The following is a 23,064-nucleotide window of genomic DNA, read 5'->3' as shown; positions in this document are numbered from 1 at the left end:
GGGAAAAAAATGAAGGGATTTTCATCAAAAATTACCCACAGAAATCTTCCAGGGCTGTTTTTGTTAAACTCAGAGTGAAGAAAACAATCTTCTGTGCCCACTAAGTGATTTCAAAATCAACCACTCAATTTTGTTGGTAAAATAATTGCTTTGCAGTAAAAATATTTAAATGTAGAAACAAGATTTTATTTCTTTTATTTATGTACTTACTATTTATGTTATGCTAGCATCAAAGACCGAAAGTTTATGTAGCAGTGCAGGTCTGTTTCAGCTGACCCAAGCCAGCCTATGCGTATTTTGGGATGGAGGCAAGGAAGGTTGTAGGTTTGTTTGTAGAAATAGTGAGGTTAGGAACAAAGGCAGAGAGCATCATGTAGACTTGACATGATCTAGTAAAAACAATGCCATTTCTGGGTCAATTGTACCTGCACAAAAAATAATACAGCACACCTTGTTCTCAAAAAGTTTGATAGAGATAAGATCATTGAGATCTTAAGAGAAAAACTGACTTCATCATATTTCTCATCCTTGTCAATCTGTTGTCTTAAGAACATTGCACTAGATTTCTGAACCAGGAAACTTCTTCTGTTATGTAAATACCTCTCTAATCCCTCTGTATGCAGCCCTCTGGTCCTTGCATTTTCAGATGGACTCAGCTTGCAAAATTTTATACTCATTTCTGGATTGTCTGCAGTTCAGGATTGAGTTAATTTACAGGGGGAGCTCAGCAGTGAGTAGTTTTCATAGTATGCAAGGTAGTATTAGTGTTTTAAGGCTTTGGGAGCATTAGTGTTTTGTTGCAGTATGAATGTTTGATGGGTTTTTTGCAAATAGAAGGTGCTTCAGACTGGACTAATAGACTGATGATTAGCTCCTGCTTCCTGCCCTGGGAATGTAGGAGACACTGGTTGAAAGTTCTGGTTGAAACTGGGCACAATAGTGAGTTGACCTTGATCCTCCCAGTTGACTGTGCTAACCAGTGGACTGGGCTTTTGGAGCTGAGTATATGTAGACTACTGTATCAACAGACAAGAAAAATAAGGAACTTCATGCCTCTAAATGTAAAGGAAATCCTTTGGAATGAATAACTGCTTGATATAAAATCACAACTTTTAAATTTCCTACAGCCCACACAATTTTACGGATGGTTGGGCTTTTCTGGTCCCTGTATTGTTTATTTCTGGCACCATCTCTCAACCCTAGAAACTGCTCCAGAAAAAAAGGCTTTCTTCTCTTTATCAAAATTGGTCAATTCCATGAACTGGCATATATGACAGTTTTTCTGCATCATTGTGTCTAGCTCCCTGCTGTCTCTGTCTCCTGTGTTACCAACTCCTGGCTTCATTATGCTTGCATCCATACTAGGTCACATTCAAGTGCTCTGTGGCAGTTGTGCAGGGCCACACAGCATTGGAAGGAGTGCTGCTCTTTGGCAAAGAGCACTTCTATATCTGCGAGTGCTTTGTGTTGTCCCCTCTAGAAGAAGTCTACTGTACTCGTCACTGCTTGTCCAGGTGAGTCATCCTTTCCTTCCAGAGATATATTTGGTTAACTTCAGTATTGGCACATGGATACCTTGAATTTGCACAGACTTTGAGGTGATTTCAATGGCCATAATAGCATAGCAAGAAGTTTGCCACCTTTTTCATTTGTTCAAATAACTGTTTAACATAACTAATGTAGGTGCTTGTTCACGGGCTTTGGAGGTGCAATGAGAACTCCTATCTTCAACAGATGGAGATGGTGGACAGTCTCACACATACATTGCTGGTTTCCAGTTATTTTAAGTGTTGTTAATGTTTCTTTCTGAGTGGTTCACATCTTTTATTCATATGGAACAGTCGGTACAAGGGCCTTTAGCTTCACTGTCTCGTAAGATTTTTGTTTGTTTCTCCAAGAGAGAATCGTAATTAATATTTGGCACACTCTTTGACTCATGATTTATTGAAAGCGATCAATATTGAAAATGAGTTTGTTAGACTAAGCTCTTTGTGCATACTGTGTGCTCATGTGCAAAGCCCAGTGGGACAGAGAGTAACTCAGTGTTTTTACTCCTTGACTGTCTGCTCTGCATCCAAATCTTAGTAAGTCCAATATCAGTCAATCTGATCAGGTGACTTAAGGATCGATTGGACTGGGTCTGATAAAAGCTTAGGAAGCTTTTCTATGGGATTTTCTGTGGGCTAACCTGTAGATAGCAATTCCAATACATATACAATTAAAATAATAATGAAGTAATTGATTGATTATTAGTTGCAAGTAATTGCTGTTTAGAGTAGCTGTATGTCCATATGACACTTGCCCTCAGCCCAGGCTTTCAAGTTCTCCCACCCAGCTCCTTCCCTCCCTGATTCTCATACTTCAGTGTGTGCAAAACATTGCCTATTTGCATGCACTAAAGTAACTCCAAATCTGCCCTTAGCCTCCATAGGCTCTTTATTTTGGGAGCTAGTACAAAATCTACCTTTAGTATTTAGCTTTGTTTTCAGTTCATGTCTGCTGCAGTTGATCTTGCTATCTCTTTGTATTTGTATTCTCCTTGAGGGAAGACTTGGATGTTCATGAGGGCTCTTCAGGTGTGTTTGGTTTCAAAATAAATTTTCCAATATTTTATATATATTTTTCTCTTCCAGCATCAGTGATCCATTTATTTTCAACTTATGTCATAAAGATCATGCTGTGGGAGACCAGATGTGTTCCCGTTATTCGTATCATGATATAAAAGAGATTCATCTGATGCGGTTTCTTCTGCAGGTAGGAACTAACATGCTTGGTCATTTGAGGGAAAGCTGCAACAGCAGTGATGACACATGACTGAAAACTACATGCTCAATCTTCACTAAGACTGCTGAGATTTCTTTGCTTGAGTCCCAAAATCCTTTTGCTCCCATCATTGCTTCCATTAGCGTTTGGTAATACAAACTCCTTTTTATATTCACCAGAGTGTTTAAGCACCCTCACTGGAGTGGTTGGCTTATTAGTTGTTGGACTAACAGTTTTGTTCATACTTTATTTCAATGTTTTTGAAAACTAGACTTGAAGTCAATTTCCTGTGTTTTGATGGAAGCTCCCAGTAAGCAGATGACTTTCAGTAATACTCATCTCCCACACACTTCAGTAGTTATGACATCAGTGGATTATGGTTGTGTGTAACACACTCACCCTGGGCCTCTTGAAATAACTTTCAAGTTGTGCATGTGGTTCAATAAAAAAATCATAAACCAGAACAGAGAATTCGAATCCTCTGTGCCATTAATGCACTACCCAGGAGCTACTCATCACCAGTGGCCTGGTACCCTTTTAGTTTTGTCCAGTTTAGGTGAGCCTGGGATGAGAATCACACAAGAAATGTAGCTAGAGCTTCTTGCAGCACCAGAGCCTGCTGTACTTGTTTAGAGGATTTGGTACAATCTAAAGAGTAATTCACAGATTTGTCAAAAACATGGAGGTTTGAAGCAGCCGTAACTAGTTACTTGTTATTTTTAATTCATTTTTGGAAGACTGAGATTCAGCAGAGAATTAAGAAATCATTTGGAAAATTCAGAAGCTAGAGAAAATGGAGCTGATAATTGTCTTATTCATGTAGTACGGCACTCATCCATGAGTCAGTCCAGTTTTATTTTTATTTAATTATGTATGTAAAATGGACAATTTTTGTAGATGAGACTTGCTTTAGGACATAGCATACTTCAGTGGTTAGGTCACTTGCCAAGGATGTATAGGAATTTGAAATCGTGTTCTGAGTAACTGTATGAGGCTTATTTTCTTACATCACTGGTGATCAGCGTGGGCAACAGAACTGTCACCTCTTCTGTTTTGTGGATAGGATAAAGTTGCCAGTGGAAGATTGCTAACTACTCACATATTCACATGTGTGTATGCATGAATTTATTAAAACATGTGAAATAGAAATGTTTGATATGTCCCAAAATGAAAAATGGAGATGAGTAGAAACAGTCTTTGAATGGGCCTGTGGCAAAGGCTGGGCTTGTTGGTTTTGTTGGTTTGAGGGGTTTGTGGTGTTTTTGGTTTTATTTGGTTTTGTTTGGTTGGTTTGTTTGTTTTTTATTTGTTTCAATTACTAAACTGAAAACTCCGGTATCTATATCAGGCTTGTACTAGGACTCTGTGTCGCAAACTTCTTTGAAAAAATATTGTGGAAAAAGAGGAAACCTGACTCCTTATGCTTTCCCTGCAGGACAGGTGGATCAGCTGTTTAGGCAGCTCCTGTCCCTCAGAGCTGATCTCCTCCTTTCATACACATAGCCCAGCCCAGAGCAAAGCACTGTGAATCCACATGGCCTAATTCTGTAATGGCAACACTTGAGCAGACTTGGTTTGGAAAGCTGAGCTTCAGAGCAAATGCTGCAAGCTGTTAATTGTCATAGCTGCTCTCATATTACCTTTCTACTTCATACTTTATTTGTGAATCATGTATGGGGCAGTTGCCATTGTGGTGTTTCTCCAGGTTTGTATTGCACCTGCCACATTTGGATTGAAACTCATGTCTGGGTTCGCAGACACTACATGTTATTTATAGTTTTACTTGAATGATTTAGGGGGGAAAGGACCACTCACTGAGTAAATAATAGGATTATATTCAAATGTCCAACATAGCAATGTGTGAAGACATTGCAGGGGAAAAAGAGAGTGAAGTTTTCTTTCAACTTTAATTCTTCAAAGCTTCAGTGAGAAATGCCATAAACTCCCCTTCCTTCTTTGCTGCTTCTAGTCAGGAGAAATTTGGGCAGTTCTCTTGAGCTCTCTATTAATTTAGAAAGCAGTATGGTTGCTTTCTATAAGAAACTCTTACTTAGAATCCTCTCTTTGTGTTATCTTTATCACCTAATTGGAAGTTAATGCTACTGTTGTCTTAATCACATTGAGATTTCAATATAAAAATACTTCAGAAGCAGCAGGAAAAGGTGAGTGATGGCACCAATATCTGGAGTTTGGTTTTGTTTCAGAGAAACATTTGAACTCCTAGTCACCCAGTAGGACCATTGTTATAGTTAGAGAAATTTAGAATATTTAGAATATTAGACATATTTTGTTTTATTTCTTCACACTTGGTACAAAGTCAAGGTCCCTTTTTTTAAAAGCTCTGAAGAATTGGACAGGCCATAATGGACCTTTACAGTACTAGGCTTTGCTCTGCAGCACTTCACACTGTAAATCTCCTTTCCAGGAGATTGCCTTGGAAATATTCTTCAAAAATGGTTACTCCAGATTTCTTGTCTTCCACGACAGCGACCGAAATAAGATATTTAAAAGGTAATGACTATCTCATAATAATATGGGAATACCCAAGTGATGCTCCTGGTCTACCACCCCTATTTATCCTGGCCTAAGGTGTCTGTGTTGTGTTCCCACAGCAGCTTTATTTTCAATTGCATCTCCTTGGGCTTTAATGAAAATTTTCCTTTTGCTGACCTGTGAATTCTTTGGAGCATTAAATAGCCATTGATTTATCAAGGGATCTAATGCATGTGTGGGACTTTTCTAGCACCCAGTGGTGTGGTGTGTGTCCCTGCATCCCAGGAAATGGCAATTGTAGCTGTGCTCCTTCCCTGCTCTGAGATGAGAGCAACCTCCATCTCACCTCACAGTACTGGGTGAAAGAAGATTTCTTCCTGCTTTTTCCAACATACAAAGTGTCATTAGATTCTTCATGAATAAAATATTTTTGCCTTTCTGACACTGACTTTATCTTTGGTGTGGAGTTAACTTTTAGCAATGGCATTTTTATTTGAAAAAGATTTCTCCCTATATGCTTGTCTTATTTAATGGAACTTGAATGTAAGACTATGAAGTGATTAATTTGCACTTTATTTTCTTGTGGGTTTTTTTGGTTTTTTTACTGTAGTTCTAACCATTATATCACAATTGCATTCACTGGACTTTACACAGGACAAACACTTCAATACCAGTATTTCTCCTGTAGTAAATGTTGCAGCCTGAACTGAGGATTGGTACTGTTAATTTCTAAACAATCACAGCAATTCCTTTTGCTCCTGAAATCTCTGAACAGTTCCTGTAGGAGTTTTGCATACAAAAGTCAGTGCAAATTTATTTAATTTTCCTTTCCAAATTGGCTACATAGTGTGACTACTTAGAATCACAGGGTCAGCTGCTTTGTCTAGTCCTTATCTTTGCTGTCTTTGAGCTCTGACAAGTATCTTGGGGAAATCTTTCAAAGGCAGTTCAACTTGAGGTTTTGATCTTCAGCTGAAGGTCACCAAACCTATGTATTCCAAGGAAATGTCTGAGTGGGTTCTTATTCACTGGCTTTAATAGCTCCTTTAACCACCTGATCATAAGTCCATAGCCCCATATATAAATTCGAAGTCCTGTTTGAGAAAGAAACTGCTTTTATCCAGCCCACAGGCAATTCCTTAACACTAGATGTATGCTGTTGCTGTGTTGTCTTGCAGCTTTATTCTAGGTTAGAGTCTCAGTGAAATGCTGTGGCATCCTTCGGGAAGAAAGTTGTTGCTGAGGACATGATATTAGTTATATACATATGTAATGTATCCTAATAACCATTTACATAAATATGTCACCTTTCATATATCTCCTATAGATTTTGCTCTTTCCAGCCTGCTTTGAAGTCGAAGGGGATAACAGAAGAGTCCCTGAATATAAGGTAAACCATAGGAAACATTGGATAACTGTAGATAAGTGCAATTGTGTGAATAAGTTGCACCTTAAAGCAAAACATACAGAAACTTACCTATTTGTGTCCCCTGTTTTAAAGATCCAAAGATGTTGGTAGAGCTCCAAAAACCATTCTAGCATATATCATCCACACTATGAAGACATGAAGATAGCGTTGAGTAGGTGATCATGCACAGTTGATTAATAATTATTATCTCCTTAATATTACTTTATTGGTAAAGTCTACACAGATTCTTACTGTGGGAAGAGACAGTGAGATGAGGTTAGAGCTAATCTGTAATGCTTCTGCATAATGACCTCTTCATTGCGTGGTGAGGGCAGACAGTGATAGTTGTACACATGGATCTTTTGGTATGTTATATTAGCTGTATAGTGGAGATTCAGACTTGTCCCTCAGATTTACCACTGCAGGAAAAAAAAAGGTTTCTCCTAGTGCCAGGTGACTGAGAGCATGTTTCATGCTGACCATGAGTTACTTGCATACCTGTAATTTTTCTCAATTTGGGTTTCTGAGGAACACAACCCTAAGTGCCTCTGAAATGATCACCTGAGGCTGAAATACTGTTGAGACCTAAGGGGCAGATTGCACCGGTGAGTTGTTGTGACCTGTGTCAGCTGTATTCTTTAATTTTCTGTCTACCCATTGTAGATCATTACCTATCTTATAAGTGAGCATTTTTATCCAGTCATCAACTGGCAAAAAGTATCAGTGCAGTCTGCAGCCATCTCTGGCCAGAACCTAACCTATACCAGAGGGGATGTCTGACACTGTGGAACATGATGTCTGTTCTGTGAGGAGAACATAGTAACTCACCCTAGGGCTTCCTTTCCCTGTGCTTCCTGGGTGCTCAACAGGTGTGAATGTCATGAGATAAGATGCACTACAGCATTAGGAACTTTGGGCATTAACTGGGCTTGTGGTTGTTGTGAGAAACACTTGAGTCATATTTAATCTCAGAGATTGAGGCAGGCTGCATGTCTAGGTCTAAAACAACATATCCTGAATCCCATAAGGCTCTGTCTTCAGTTTTACTTTATTGGCTGAGAGAAGACCCTGTTCATCTTACTCATTCTGAGAATGTAAGGGGCCTTTGGCACAGCTTTGGCTGGACCATGTTAGAGAATGAATTGAAATAAAATAAACATAAGATAGTACCACTGCCTAAGTAACTATCCTAGAAAAGTTGTGCTTAAGTGGAAAGTTAGTGAAAATTACCTTAGTAGGTGTGCTTCCCTTTACCAAGCTCCAGTCAGAACTCAAGGACTGAGGACATGATGAGTTTACTTTTCCCTTGTTTGAATTTTGAACCTGCTTCTGAGTTAGAAAATTTAAAAGCGGCATATGGAGTTTCTTCCCCATCTAGGAGTACAATGGCCATCTTCCACAGAATCCCCACTTTTCTTGCCCTACGTGAGACAGGGAGGCAGGCCAGATTAAGCCCTTTGTCCAGATACACTATTAATAATTGCACATGAAAGCTGAAGCGTGGAAAGAAGAAATTACTAGTTTGATGAATCACATGACATTGAGGTAATAGCATTTCTGGGAAACCCCATGTAGTTTTTTCCACCTAGTCCACAGGAAATACATAAGAGTTCCAACTCCCATGCTCTACTGTAGTAATTTAAAAAATAAAGTGCTCCTGGCACTTTATTGTTCATTTCAATATTCTTAAATGTTTGCTGTCACCATAGGTTATTACGGTCACTGCCAGCACTTCTTCTCATGTCATGCTTGACTGCTTTTATAATCTGCTCATTGCTTGTACCTGTATATTGCTGTTTGCAGGCTCTCAGCACTCCCTGCCCTAGGGATGTGATGTGAGCAAGTGAATGTGTGTACTCAGGTGCACACAAGCATATGAACATGTGAACAGAAAGCTAAAAGTACTGTGGGGACACTAGACCTGACTCATGGATCACAGAAGACAACGACTCTTCTTATTAACTTTAGTCACTGCTTAAGTGATAAGCCTGGGACCCTTAGAAAAAAACCTTTTCCCCACCCCTTCTCCCTTCTGCAGCTTCCTTGGAGGATTACTCAGAGGCAGACAAAACACAATGAGTATGGGCAGTACTGCTGATTGTACTGTGCAACTGGGAGATTGCTGCACCTAGATATAGCACCCAAAATCCCAAAGAACTTGCTTGCGCAGAGTCTGGCCCCTTGATGGCAAAACAGGATCATGGGTTGTCTATCTCTAAGCATTGTGTTTCCACTGCTTAGTTATTGCTGAGCATAACATTTGTAGCTGCTGCCTCTGAATTAGAACAGGCTCACAGTTCCTACGCTGACAGTGCCTATCTGGGACTGTGAGAGCTTGGTGGCAGCCACCAGCAGCAGAAGGTTCCCAGGTCTGTGCCTTTTCCTCCAAAATGTATTTACTAAGACTAGTTTAACTGTTTCTCACCCAATGAAAATGAACACAGCTAATGTATGACGCTTAGTGGTGGGAACAGATTTACTAGAAAAACCTGTCTTTTAAAAGATCTCTTCACTGGACACATTCACACACAGAAGACCCCCAAAACACCCAAACATGGAGAACATGTTGTAGGAACAGGCCCAGATGGAAATAGCCCTTCCCAAATACATATCTGTTTTAGAGACCACAGAGATCAGCTTCTAAAACAGAGCAGAACTTTAAAGAAGAAGAGCAGAAAAACAGAAGAAGAGGGAGGTCAGCTGTATTTGTTTCTTTTTTTTGGACTAAACTTCAAAGAACATGATGTGTGGAGTGCCTTGATATATTTCAAGGATCTGTGCCTCTTACTCTCCATTCTTCTTGATTCTCCTTTGCAGAGGAATTGGGTGTAAGGAGTGAAGGGAAACTGAGCTCTTTGGAGGAAGTAGGTGTCATGTCCTCCAACTTGTGCAGCTCATCCCTCTCACCCTTACACATCTTCAGGCAGGAAGAGCACAGGTCTTTCTCTTCTACTAAGTAAAGCGTTTCTATGCGTTTAATGGTGTCAACCTCCTCCTTTGGCTTTTCTAACTCTCGTAAAGGATTTCTTTTTACATTCATTCTCTCAATCTTGGGAAGATTTTTCACACTTTTTGGTATGGTGGTCAAGGCGTTGTCAAAGAGACCTAGATCAACGAGTTCCTTCAGGGCCCCAAGAGTGGTGGGAACAGTCTCAAGACAGTTCAAGCCAAGGTTAAGAGTCTTGAGGTTCTTGAGAAGGTTCAACTCTTCTGGCAGACTTTCGGTGGTCAACTTGTTGTTGCATATGTTCAGGAAAGTAAGGTTCTGAAGTGTGCCTATTTCCTTGGGCAGCTCATCAAGCTGATTACTATGCAGGTCCAACCAGAGCAGATTCTGGAACTTCTCAATGGTGTTTGGAATCTTTCTCAACATGTTTCTGCTCAAATCAAGTTCCTCCACATCAGCCAGTTCCAGAATGCATTTGGGGAAGGTGGTGATGCCCATTTTGCTCAAGTCAAGACGGCGCCTTCCACTAAAACTTACCCGGATTGAATTTTTGGCCATTTTCAAAGTGATCCTTTTCCCTTGTGGACCTTTTCCTTTCCCCTTGGCCATGTTGTCGCTGAGAGATAGACACACACACCAGACTCTGTGGATAAAATGTGGGAATTCCAATAAAGCCTTTGAAAGCCATAGCTGTTAATCACACAGTTATAAACTAATGTTACCATTAAACTCTTCAGAAGTCCTTTTTTTTTTTTTTTTTTTTTTTGAGATCAGGACTTTTCAACCCCAAAGCTGCAACTCTGAAAGTTCTTCCTGAAAGTATTTTGAGTAGGTGAAATTCTGATAATTTACAATATGATTTTATTGCAATGTAACACCTATATTGCATTACAGGGTGAAATTACAAGTGGGAGACATTTGCTGTCTTTCATCCCTAAATAATAATTTAAGCCCAGGATGTTGTGAAACAAACCAAAATGTGTTATTATCCATCAGCCATTTGAGGACTGAAGCAAATGTAACCTGGGTCTCAATCCAGTCCTTAGGGACTGCATTAAAAGAGGCTATCCAAAAAATTGTCTCATTCTACCAGATCAACAGGCCTTCTTTACAGGCCTGGCATCTGCTAACAGGTTGGTTAAATGTCGTGTTTAAAGGACCTAAGATTTGGGCTCTGGATGCTATTGAAAGATTTAGAGTTTAAAGGAAATTATTATGAGTCTTATTTTAACCTAGTGTGCTCCCAGACTTGCCAGCATTGTTGGCAATTGATGCATCACCTGCAGGGCAGACTGCAGCAGGGATTGGTGTCAGTGCTGCTTAATGACATGTTAAACCAGGCCTTGCTAAGTGTCTCCTGTGGGTAACCTTGTCTTTTCATCCGTGCTGTGGGATAGATGGTCACCCACTGCAAAGGTGCCCTGCCCTCAGAAAAATGCATGTAGGTGTTCTGCTCAGACTTTTGACTCATACTGATGCTCAGCATGTGTTACGTGCTTTATTGAATTGAGGCCTGTAAGAACAGTCCACTTAGTCTCAGGTTTGGTGAACTCTCTCTAATTGAAGATCATCAAATACAGCTACTAATTATGGTTAGTGACATAGGAAATAGGCTGATTCCCTGGAAATGGATGACAATGTCCCTCTCAGCCAGAGTTCAGAGAGGAGCATGAGTTACAGCTGGCTAACCTCAGGATGGTCTGGGTGCTCTGGCATTTAATTGTGGAGAGTCAAATTGAAGCTTTGATGAATGATTGTTTGGGACAAAATATGGATTTGTCTACAATACATTTCCCTATTAGAAAGGCTTCATTACAAACCCTTCAGGCTTTTTGGCTACTCATTAATCATGTGCGAATACATGAAGGGGAAGCTCAGGCTACAACCAAGGCATTTCAGCTCCTTTTCAATTACATGCCACAGCCCAAAATAATGCAAAAGCAGGGGGAGTCTCTCCCAGCTACTACCCCCCCTCCAAAGAGCTTGGTTATGAGGCAGATGCTTCAGAAAATACTGGAAGCAGCACAGTGGATTCAGTCTTGCCCTGAGGGTATGCTCCAAAATAGAACCTTTGTTATTTTATATGAAAACATTTAAACATAGTTAAATCTTTCTGTGTGTCACTCCTGTGTTTCTGTCTCTCACCAGTACTTACAGGGCTATATTACCATGATATCTGATGGCCTCTTACTCTTTGCTGCATTTAACCTTGCAGTGCCCAAAGGGCAATATCAATGCTATTCTTTTTCAGTGTAGATTGGTAACTGAAGCAAAGTACTCTACAGTATAAGCAGAGAAGTACATTTTCACCTTTGTTGATGTTAGCGTAAATAATTTGCCCAGGAGTGCGTAAGAAGTTCTGGAGGTCAAAATAGCAGGGTTTTCTAATCACAGCTCACTCATTTTAAGGATTTTATGCAATATTGTTTTTGTCAATTCTGTGAAGATAAAATTCAGCTGTGTAGGAAATGCCAGAGCCCTGGTGCTGGTACAGGACACCTTGGGTCCTTTCTGGTGCACAGAGGATGACTACCATGCTTCAGAGAAAGATCTGTAGGGCAGCTTCCTTATGTGTTGGCTCAATGGAAGGAGACTTTCTGCTTCCTGCAATTGATGTGAACCAGGTGACTTTTAGGTCCAACTTTTTCTTTTTTAGAATTTTGTGTTGGATGAGTTGATCAGAACATTCAGTGCATTTGTATGCCTTTAAGAAAATGAATGGAAGTTTCAAAGAAAGATACGTATTTTTTTCTAATTTCGAAATTATAATTTCTTTTAAAATGCTTCTTAAAACATCTTTAAAACTCTTGGAAATAAAACATTTCCGTTAGTTCCTACTAATTTTTTTCTGTTAGTTTTCATTTAAAATCCAAGAGGGGAACATTGAGCCAAACCAGTTTCCTTTCTTATTTTAAAAAATACCAGCGAGGGGAAAAAAAAAAATCAGCCAGTTCTGCCGCTGTTCTGGTAATACTGGTTCCCAGTGCTGGTGTCCCCCTGCGCTGTGCGTGCCTGGCAGCACTAGAGGGAGCCTGGCGTACAAGGTTGAGTGCTGGAGGCTTGGCAGCAGTAACCCTACAGTTTAACCTGTTGGGTTTGGGTATTTCTCTGTCAATTACCTTTTCCAACCTGTTAAAAAGTTTGATGCTGCAAAGTTTGAACCTGGACCTTTCAGATTTTTAGAAAGTTTCTCTTCACCCTGCCTTCTTTAGTCGGATTTTTTAAAAACCTACTGTGAACCTCTAAGATCCACTGATCAGGAAGACATAAGTCCTTAGGGACTGTCTCACTAAAGAGGACCTTGACAAGAAACTTTCCCCTTCTATCCGGACTTGGCAAAATCTTTGTTCTGAATTGGGGTTTTGAAAGCTGAGAGCTAACCCCAGAGTTTTAAGAGTGTTGCATAGGCCCAGAGCTGTGAGGCTGACCTAATACAGAAATGAGTAGAAAATGTATATCAAGGGCAGCATGCTATCTGTGGTACTCAGTGTCACTGGGAGCTGCAGGGATGGAACAGAGCTTGAGCATCAGAACCAAGACTGTCAGTGTCTCTCTGAGGCAAGGAAGGATTGAGGATTACTCCTTATCTGCACTTAAGCACTTGCACAAGGGTCAGTCATGACCCACTGTATCTTAAGTCTGTCCTAAGAAGGAGGTCTGATCCTAGAAGAATGCATATTTCCCTGACTTTCCTCTCGAAAGTCTGCACAGAGCAGAGCAGGCCTGCCAAGCCCAGCAAAACTAGACATGCCCTGCACCTCTCTGGCAATGTGGGAACGTGTTGATTCACCCATGGAATACCTCTATTGAAATACTTTTATATAAAGCTTAAAGCCACCATTTGTACAGCAAATGATTTCGCATGAAGCCAAGCAGTTACACATTGGGTGGGTTTTTATTTCACCACTTAGAAACCTGCTATCATTTCTTGTTGTTGGATACGATCCGTTGTGGAAGAGAGATTAATTCACTGACTATCTTAAATGCAGTCTTTTGCTAACAGGTAGGTTTAGACTAAATCCCGCCATGAGCAAATAGTTCAAGAGAGGTTTTCTTCCTTAGTTTTCCTACTTTTCTAGATCACTTCAGAGCCACCATACTATCATGCTGCAAGCTCACTTGTAAAACCAAAGCCCACCAAGAATAAATAAAGACATTGTTTCATCTTAATAATTTTTCCAGACTGCCCCCCTGCATAAGGTCTTACCAGTTAGTAGCTTGAAAGGCCTAGAAGGTGAGGTACAGATGTCACAAGCTGCTTGGTTTTTCTCAGTAGTGTAGGCTGAGCCTTCATAGTCTGTTACTGTGCAGTTGTCCTCTGTCTTCTCTTCTTTGAGTTATGAATTAGTCTTTCATTCTGTAAATAAAACCGTGAGCAGGAAACACAGGATAGTTTCCTTTCCACAGTCCTGCAAGTTCTGAATTGCACTTTCTTGATGGAAAATGGTAGCCCTTCAAGAAACTTGTGTGTGTGGAGGGAGGAGGAGTAGCAAAAGGGCTTCCCTCGGTGCAGGGTCTTGCTATTCAGTGCTTCTTCCGCAGCCCGTGAAACTTTTGTTACTAAGCAACAGGAGTGTTACGCCCTTGGAGATCATCAGCATAATGGTTGGTTCCAGAATGGAAGTTTGAGCTGGAGGGGGAAGAACTGAATGGCATGCAGTGCCTGGAAATGTTAGATTTCAAATTATGCAGAAAGAAAAAGGCATCTGGAGCTCGTTAGAAGCTGTTAGTCAGCTTCCAGCGTTACTTAACTGTCAGTTTTAGTCTTTTGGCTGTTTCATTTTACTTGGCTGTAACATGGTGATAGATACTTGTATGTGTGTGTTAAAACTCACAACAGTTGTGATACCATCCTTAGCACATGCTAAATTAGATAGCTGTGGACACAGGAGGGAATGCTCACTCAGTGGTACAGCAGAGAGGATGTGAGCTGCAATTTATATTCATCTATCTGTGACCCTTAAAAGGTGCAGTTGCTACAATTTCCCTCTGAAGCATGCGAATTTACTGAAATTTGTCTCTATGACCGAGATTACCAAGATGAAGTTTTTATCAGCTAATTGCAGTAATTTCAAAATAATATCTAGGGAAAAAAGAAGTAAATGAGTGGTTTATTTACGTATTATTGGCAGAACATGCAACACTGAGGCCTCTTGTCTTGCTGATAATGGGTCCAGGATATTACTGGTATAAAGAAGCTGATAATGTTGATATGCTTGTCTGATTCCAGGCTTGGAGATCGCATTCTGCTTACCTCAACAAATAACCAGAATTTACTGGATGCGTTTCTTCCCAACCCAAAGTGTGCCTGAGCACTGCATTTCCACAGTGGAAACGTTATCCCTTTGGTTTAGGCACTGTGAATGCATGTGGTGCAGAGTTCTGTAAATGAGGGAGGTTCCTTTCTCCCTCCCTAAACCCTTCAAGCAGCCCTGTTTGAAAATGACACTTATTTATAAATGTTGTATTATATCTCAGTTCTTTGAGCACAGGTTAAGAATACCCAGATGGTGGACTGCTACAGTCAAAGAAGGAGGACACTGTACCTTTATTCTAAAGTAATCTAACCTAACACTTTTCTGAGTTTGAGAGAGACTTAATTGTTTCACAGGGAAGACTGATACTCCTTTTGAAGTCTTTTCTTTTTTTAATAGTAGGACTAGGACCTTAGTGGCTTAACAGGAGGGGAATTTTCCTTACAATGTTTTTGGTAATTGCAAAGATTCCTTAAGAAAAGTGGTTTTAGGAGAGCCTTGGCACTGTTTTCAAGACTTTAAGAAGTCTGGGGAATGGAAGACAAAAAGAAAATGGAAGCAGCTTTGTGAAGTCTAAGAATCTATCAAGCTTATTGGAATTTTAGTAATAATTTCAGTGGGGGCAAAATCTTATCCTTTGAGATTATCTCATCTGCAATGAATCTCCAAATGGGTTGAGGTCCACCTGTCTCTAGCAAATGGAGAGCACTGGCTATCACAAGAGTGAGATCATAGTCTGATGTTAATGGAAGAGGGATTAATAAATCACTCATGTATAGTGTAGCCAAAGGTAGATCATCATTAGTACACATCATACTTAGATTCTGCCATGTCTGGTGCCCTACAAATGCCTTATAAATTAAGATATAGATAGATATCTAGGTACTTCTCTTGACTTCAGATAATTTCATTCCCTCTGGAAGTTTCGTTATTTAAACTTATAAAGCACTTCTCTTGTTTCTTTTAAAAACCAACCTGTGAATATTTGTTTGTTTGTTTGTTTTTTTGATTGATTGTTTGTTTTAAATGCACTTAATGAGATTGGGTAGCGGATGTTGATCTACACGGAGCTGTTGCTGTGCTGTCTAGAGAGGTGTTGGCTGGAGAAATGCTAATTGATTATCAAGGAGAAGTCAGAAATAGGCTTGAGCTGCTTGTAATGCAGCTCATGTTCTGAGCTCCTAAGTCAACTAAGGAGAATGCAGAATTCCAGGTCTCTGGGGACTTGGAGGAAGCATCCTGCCAGGTCCTCTGGGACTCAGAAGCTCGGCTTTTACAGGGGAGTGACTACATTTAGCCTTACTTATTTTCATGATGTGATGAACTTGTCAACCTCTTTGAGTTATGTAGTGGCTTCCAAAGTCATCATAGAGGATTATTTTGACCCTTGTAGAGGCCTTATTAGCTCTCTAGGGCTTGTGACAAGCAGAGCAAGTGTTTCACTAAAGGGTCATGGCACCCATAAGTCAACATATGTATTTTGCATAACATACACACAGATTGGCCCAGTTTAGTCCTGTGTATAGCATTTCGTAATGTTCTCCCCTGCTTTCTAACTCAGCCAGAAATCCAAAATAAACCCGGGAAGTTTTTGTGAGTGAGTCTACCCCTGTGGAAAGGGAAGAACCTAACTTGATCCATCTGTGACAAACACCCTAATCCAACCACATTCCAAATAATCCCAGGAATCCTGATCCTGTTTCATCCCTTTGAGATACTCTCTCTGAGTTCCAAATGTCTCTTGGAGGCCTTACAAAGGCCACTGGGGCAAAGCTCTGTGAAATCTACATACAGTGTGAGAGGGCTGAATTTTAAAGAACAAATGCTCAATAACTCTTTTGTGCTTTGGAATTCCCCCATTCTTGAGCCATGTGTTGCTCAAACTAGGAGTGCAAAACCACCATAACTCTACCCTAGTCAATGAAATTGCTTCTGGTTTACATTGTGTAAATTAGACCATTATATAATTTTTTTTTTTTTTTTTTGACAAAGAGTGAAGATCTTATTTTTCTGTATTGGACATGAACTCTACACCTTTTTGTGTTGACTGTTTTCCATAAAACTATAGCCTGTCGTTGTTAGTTTTATATGCTTAGGAGAACTAAACAAATCTTAGGAATTGTGAACCATGTGCTAGAATTTGTCCTGTGTTTCATGTTTATTCATTCAAAATCCTTCTCTCAGATGCACACTTTTCTCTGAAGAGAGCACCTAAGCAAGGAATAAAATAATGTTTTGAGAAAATCGTAGTGTTTTTTCTTTATGTACACTATTAACTGGTCCAGGATTGAATAGGCAGTAAAATCATGATTCATAAGCATGAGGGGTGGTTTACAAGAATTTACTTCTGCAAATTCAATAAAACTATAATGATCATAGACCTTTCCAGTGTTTTATTTAGATCTTTGAAGCTACTTTAAGCCTTCCTTTGTGAATTTCTAGTGCGTCCAATACAGAGCACAAGAGTGTGAAATAGCAGCTAGTTATTCCTGTAGCAGTTTTAAAATCTATGGCTGAATTTATTTCCTTACAATTCAGGAAGTTAATACTCCTGACTCTGAGCTGGCACCTTAGAATTTGTTTAAAGTGTTACACTCAAAGGAAAAAGCCTCTCTTGCCACCAGTATCATATCATGTCAGTAATCCTGTTTACTTTGGAAGATCAGAATCGTCTTTAATCCATGGATTGGTTTTGGCTGGAGTGGAGGTGATTTTCTTCATAGTAGAATTTGAATTTGTGCTGGAAACAGTGCTGATAATTCAGGAATGTTTTAGTTATTGCTGAGCAGCACTTACACAAAGTCAAAGCCTGTTCTATTCCTTGTACTATCCCACCAGTGAGGAGGTTTGGGACACACAAGACGTTGGGAGGGAACACAGCCAGGACAGCTGATCCCAAATGGCCAAAAGGCTGTTCCATACCATGCTATGTCATACTCGGCACACAAAGCTGAGGGAAGAAGCAGAGGCAGAGACATTCCAAGTGATTTGGAGTGATGGTGTTTGTCTTTGTAAGTCACTGTTATATGTGATAGAGCCCTGCTTTCCCTGGGGATGGTTCAACCCCTGCCTGCTGACAGCAAGTACTGAATGAATTCCTTCTTTTGCTTTGCTTGCATGCACAGGTTTTGCTTTATTTCTTAAACTATCTTAACCCACAAGTTTTCTCACTTTTATGATTTCCCCCATTCCTGTGTGGGGAGAGTGAGTAAGTGCCTGTGTGGGACTTATTTGCCAGCTGGGGTTAAACCATGATAATCGAGAAGCTGTCACTTGTCTCAGTTTGGTCTCTAGGAACTGACGAGAGGAAATCCATGGCCTTCAGATACTGACACACCTTCTGGTTCAGTGCAGTTGGAATGTGACTTTTGTTTCCTCAGAACCTTTGACCCTTTCTTATTTCCAAGTGAATTCCCTGTTTAGAATCTGCCTTCAGTTGATCTGGGGGTTTTTATTTGAAGTTTTCATTAAAAGTTGCATTTTGAGAACAAAAAAAATGGAAAATACATATTTAGTCCATTATTGTAAAAAATATTAAAACGACAATCCGCTTTTTAAGGACTACATTAGTTTCAAAGTTTCAAAACCAAGAATATCTTTGATATGGAGACCGAGGGATTTCTGTTTTCAAGACTGTATTTTCTGAACACTTCAGAAAAGCATGAACTTCTGAAACTAACGCTTCAGAATAGAAACAGACAGCCTTAATGGTACCTGTCATTAGCACTTTAGCTCTACAATGGCATGAGACTGGGAGGACAGACTGATTAGCCCTGTGGCTTAACTCAGAACAGCTGAGGAGGTTGCTGTTCCCAGCTGTCCATCTACCTCTGCTGCAGGAGCATCTTCTCTGCCTTGAGTCAACGTCTGAGTTCTTGCAGCTTACCATGTGGCATCACCGCTGGGCCTTGTAGTGGTATCATAAGGCAAACAGAATCCATCCTTAGTCCTACAACCTTAATTTTTTCTTTTTTTTTTTTTTTTTTTTTTTTTTTTGTAATTATCATACTGTAAGTGGGACTTCATTCAGAAGCCAACTGGCAAGTAGTTTAGGTACAGTCAGCATGTCAAAGGTAGAGTGACTAACAGTGATAAGTTCATCAGCCACCTAAAGCTAGGCCAACCCTGCTCATAATGGAGAGCCTTCCTTCCAAATGAAAGCAAATTAAATTTGTATTGTGCTAATCTAATCAATGACACTCTGATTTTGGAATAATTTGGTCAATGATGAAACCTCAACATTCTTCTAGTGTTGGTGTTCTCCCAGTTTTGTAGGATGAGAGCAGGGGACACAGGGAGCACAGATGTTAATGTGTTGACTTTCTCTTACTGTTCTGGAGCAGGCTGTTTCAGTCAAATGTTTGTTCCATACAGGAAACACTCAGGAGGGGAAAAGACAATGCTCCAGAAGTGGCAGGTAAGCTAAATCTTGGCTGCACATGATTAAACAAGGAATTTCAGCACCTCTCTGTGTGTCTGCACACAAATATGTCTGTGTGTGTGTGTATGTGTGTATGTATGTACCTCAGGGTCTAAGCTGTTCACTCACTGGTGGAGGTGAGGTTGCTGGCAAGAGGAGCACAGTATTTACATCTGGTTATTGCAGAGATCTTTATCCTCCTGCTGTGAAACATACGGTACTACTGTCTGGCAGATTAAGTGTGATTTTATGCACATTTTTAAACTGAGACCAAAGAGAGCCACCTAGTTGAATGTCTGTTCACAGACCATCTGTACATCTCAATCAATGCACCTCTCATTTTCCCGGATGTTTGCTGAGCTGGGAGATGTGTTTACTTTGCCGTAGCCCAGATCTTGGTGACCCAAAACACGTGAAGAAATCCATACCTTCTTGTTTATATGTAACACTTTGTGCAGCCTTTTCTGTACAGGCAGTTGTCCAGGGTTTTCCAATATCCAGACTGCATGCGTTTGGCTCACTTTTAAATTGGGGAAAAAGTGCTCTTTTATGCAAATGGCCAGTCTGAAGAAGGGACAGAATGAGACAGGTTCTCTTGAATGGATTGCTGTGTAAGAGGTATTGTGCTGGTCTGAATGGCAAAGCATGATTGATTACACTATTTATGACTCTTGTCGTGGTGGACTTGGGAACCACAGGGCTCTGAGGGTGACTTTGATGCATGGTTTTCACAGGTAGAGTCTGAATACTTTAATGCTTGTTTCCTTTTCCTGGCAGAAAAGGGAGATTAGCAACTTTGATTACCTCATGTACCTGAACACATTGGCTGGCCGCAGCTACAATGACTACATGCAGTATCCTGTGTTTCCATGGGTCCTCGCTGACTATCACTCTGAGGTCAGTGCTTGCCACAGCATTCTGTACTTTCTATGATAGCAACTGCACAAAGGTTTGTTTAAAGATGCCATTGAAGTAGAGGGGTTTAGACCAAGGGTTTAAAATTTGAGACAGTTAATTTGATCTCTACTGATTTTATATAGATTAGCCTTATCTTCAGTCAACATGCTGAGTTTGACATTCTCACAAATGTGGATGAACACTTGTTAAATACATACCTAGTGGAGGGCAGGCTGCATCAGCTCAGCAGATAGGCATGGGCATGTTTCTGTGACCTCTGAGAAGGAGGTCCAGACATAAAAGCCTTGAGAGTAGTTTGGAACCTGCCAGATCCTTTTTTTCTGAAGTTCTGGAGGTGGATAAACCTGTGACCTTCTTGTATGGCTGAAATTTCCAACACAATGTGGCGGATATACAGTGTCATTGAGACAGTCATGATTTCTAAAACTCAGGGATCTAAAAATCTACATATCTTCTGGTTTTGCTTTTCAGACTCTAAACCTTACTAATCCTCATACATTTCGGGACCTATCAAAGCCCATGGGAGCTCAGACTGTGGAGAGGAAACGCAAATTCATCCAGCGCTTCAATGAAGTGGAAAAGAGTGAGGGTGAGTGTTTTAGGAGACTAAGAGACAGCAGAGGCTTGAGTTCCCCTCAGGATACCCAAAAACTTTGCAGAACTGTGGCTCAGGGAGAGCCAAGGAGAGCCTCTCACGCTGCTATGTACAAACTGGTTGAGAATACAAAGAGAAATGCCTCCTGCAAATACTGCCTTATGTGCCTTGTACTGCTGCATTCTCTTCTCTTCCCTTGGGCAGGAAGAGATGGTACAGCAAAGAGCCATGTTCCCTGGAAAAGACTGTGCTGTTCGCTAAGCTGCACACATTAGTCTTGTTTGTTAGCTAAGGTGCACATGCTTAACTAAGAGCTACTTTAAGAAAAGGAAACAGAATGGTGAGGCTATTGACCTCTGGAGAGCAAGACATTTTTTTGGTACTATTGGGAAAAGAAATGGTGTGGAGAGTTAAAGGCCTTATTTTCCAGAAAATGAAATCTGGAAGGCAAAAAATGAACATACTTCAGTAGTAACTGTGCACATTCATTGCAAATGCAAGGTGTGCTTTTGCTCACAGACCTTTGAACACATCTGCTTGAAAGACCTCTTCCCTATTTAGTTGTGCTGTGGGAACTGGATGCTATGGGCTTGAAATGGTGGTATTTTGCACTGGAATCTGATTTTTGTGCAATTTCCAGGAGACCTGTCAGCCCAGTGCCATTACTGTACTCACTATTCATCAGCAATTATAGTGGCATCTTACCTGGTCCGAATGGAGCCATTCACCCAGACCTTCTGTTCTCTGCAGGTAAGGGGGCAAGATAGCTTCCCTCCCACACCTTGTTACAAACCATGTAACACATTACAGTGGCTGTGTAATGAAGTGGGATTAATTCTTTCAGCATTTTCTGCACTCTCTATGTGGACTCTGAGCTTACTGAAGGCTCTATGCCATGTGTGTTGAATTCAGTGAAAACATCTCAATGGGAGCATGACTTATGTGAGGGAGAAAGATTATTTAGTCTTATGAGACCTGAGGCTTGTAAACACCTAGAAAATATTTTATTACCTGTCTGAATATAAGCTTCTGACTTCAGGGCAGATCGGACTTTGATGGTAGGTAGTCTAAGCCCAAGTGCCCATACAGTAATGCAGCTACAGGCAAGTACTTGGAGCACTGTGGTGGCATGAAAGGCATTTCTGGGCCAGATGAGGACACACAGGTTCTGGTAAGTGGGAAATTATAGGGATCAAGGGATCAACTTACTGAAGAAGAAGTGGGGTTAGACTACATCCAGTGCTCCAGAACGAATATTTTGTTTAATCTTGTTCTGAACTTGGCACTGATTTGAAGGGCCAAGCTGATTCTCACCATGGAATTGAATTGCATGGAAATTGAACATTGTGCTTACCTTTCCTATCTGCTCAGCATACGGTGCACCAAATTTCCTGATTCCCTTTCAGCAGGCAGTTGGTGATACACAAGCAAATTCACCTGGGCTGTAGCAGGGAGTTGTTACCCTTGTTTCTATGGTATGTGTTGTGTTATAGCAGGGTCTACCAGGAGGACAGATCCTCAAAAGTTTATTTTTTAAGGAGTGCATTACTACAATCTACCTATCCTTATGGAGCAACATGAGAGAGATAGCTAAGCCTTAACATTCCACACTCAGAGACTGCTGTATGGATAGTGAGGGATGGCTATGTCTCCTGCAGGTTTCCAAGTGCTTTGCTATTATGCTGGTCTTTTTTTTTAACTTGTCTTTTTTATCTTGTCTTTTTTCTTTTTCTTTTTTTTTTTTTAATGAACTAATACAAATAAAGTGCTGTGCTAATTAAGTAATAAGCCCTGTGATATCGGCTGTTACCAGCAGTAGCTAATGGGTTAGTGAACCACCTGAGGCAATGGTTACCATCACACTCTGTGAGCCATATGTTAGCTGCAGTCATGAATGACTGTGGAGCAGTTATTTCTTGTTGTAAACAACAAAGGCTGTATCTCACTGGCACACTTTTCATGCGTAACGAGTTCGAAGTCTGAGCAAATGCTTTGTGGCTGTGTTTATGTGTGATTAGCAGGTAACCAGCAATTTTGTGAGAATAGTTATCTTCAAAGGCTGCTGAGATCTGAAGCACTCAAAATTTTATCTGGATGTGGATCCACTGAAACTGTTGAACTTTTTCAATTCTTATTCTTTTGCTTTTATGTTGCCACATGTTCAGCTGAACTCATTGCCGTTGTTTCCCCCAGGTGACTGGTCCTATAGTGGCTTAGGAATTGCTACCTGTGAGATGCAGTAAAGCAAACAGCAGACCTGGGAAC

At 40.5% G+C, this 23,064-nt stretch overlaps 2 protein-coding genes across 2 annotated transcripts in view; one reads left to right on the top strand and one right to left on the bottom strand.

Moving 5' to 3' along the window:
- WDFY4 (WDFY family member 4) overlaps positions 1 to 23,064 on the top strand; it is a 122,594-nt gene that overhangs the window by 75,480 nt on the left and 24,050 nt on the right. The window contains exons 44-51 of the mRNA XM_050305270.1: positions 1,366 to 1,514; positions 2,634 to 2,754; positions 5,189 to 5,274; positions 6,584 to 6,646; positions 19,241 to 19,283; positions 20,064 to 20,183; positions 20,676 to 20,793; positions 21,440 to 21,549. Coding sequence (XP_050161227.1) covers positions 1,366 to 1,514; positions 2,634 to 2,754; positions 5,189 to 5,274; positions 6,584 to 6,646; positions 19,241 to 19,283; positions 20,064 to 20,183; positions 20,676 to 20,793; positions 21,440 to 21,549 — 810 coding nt within the window. The remainder of the gene's footprint in view (positions 1 to 1,365; positions 1,515 to 2,633; positions 2,755 to 5,188; positions 5,275 to 6,583; positions 6,647 to 19,240; positions 19,284 to 20,063; positions 20,184 to 20,675; positions 20,794 to 21,439; positions 21,550 to 23,064) is intronic.
- Positions 9,432 to 10,220, bottom strand: LRRC18 (leucine rich repeat containing 18). Its single transcript, XM_050305271.1, has one exon. It carries the CDS (start codon positions 10,218 to 10,220, stop codon positions 9,432 to 9,434), a length of 789 nt encoding a protein of 262 aa, XP_050161228.1.

This window comes from Myiozetetes cayanensis, unplaced genomic scaffold, assembly GCF_022539395.1.
Source record: "Myiozetetes cayanensis isolate MyiCay16 unplaced genomic scaffold, myiCay2020 scf10, whole genome shotgun sequence".
Taxonomy (NCBI): domain Eukaryota; kingdom Metazoa; phylum Chordata; class Aves; order Passeriformes; family Tyrannidae; genus Myiozetetes; species Myiozetetes cayanensis.
This window is presented reverse-complemented; position numbering and strand designations above follow the sequence as displayed.

Bases quoted from the DNA above. Each gene is read 5' to 3' on its own strand.
- LRRC18 (XM_050305271.1), bottom strand. From the start codon at position 10,220: ATGGCCAAGGGGAAAGGAAAAGGTCCACAAGGGAAAAGGATCACTTTG.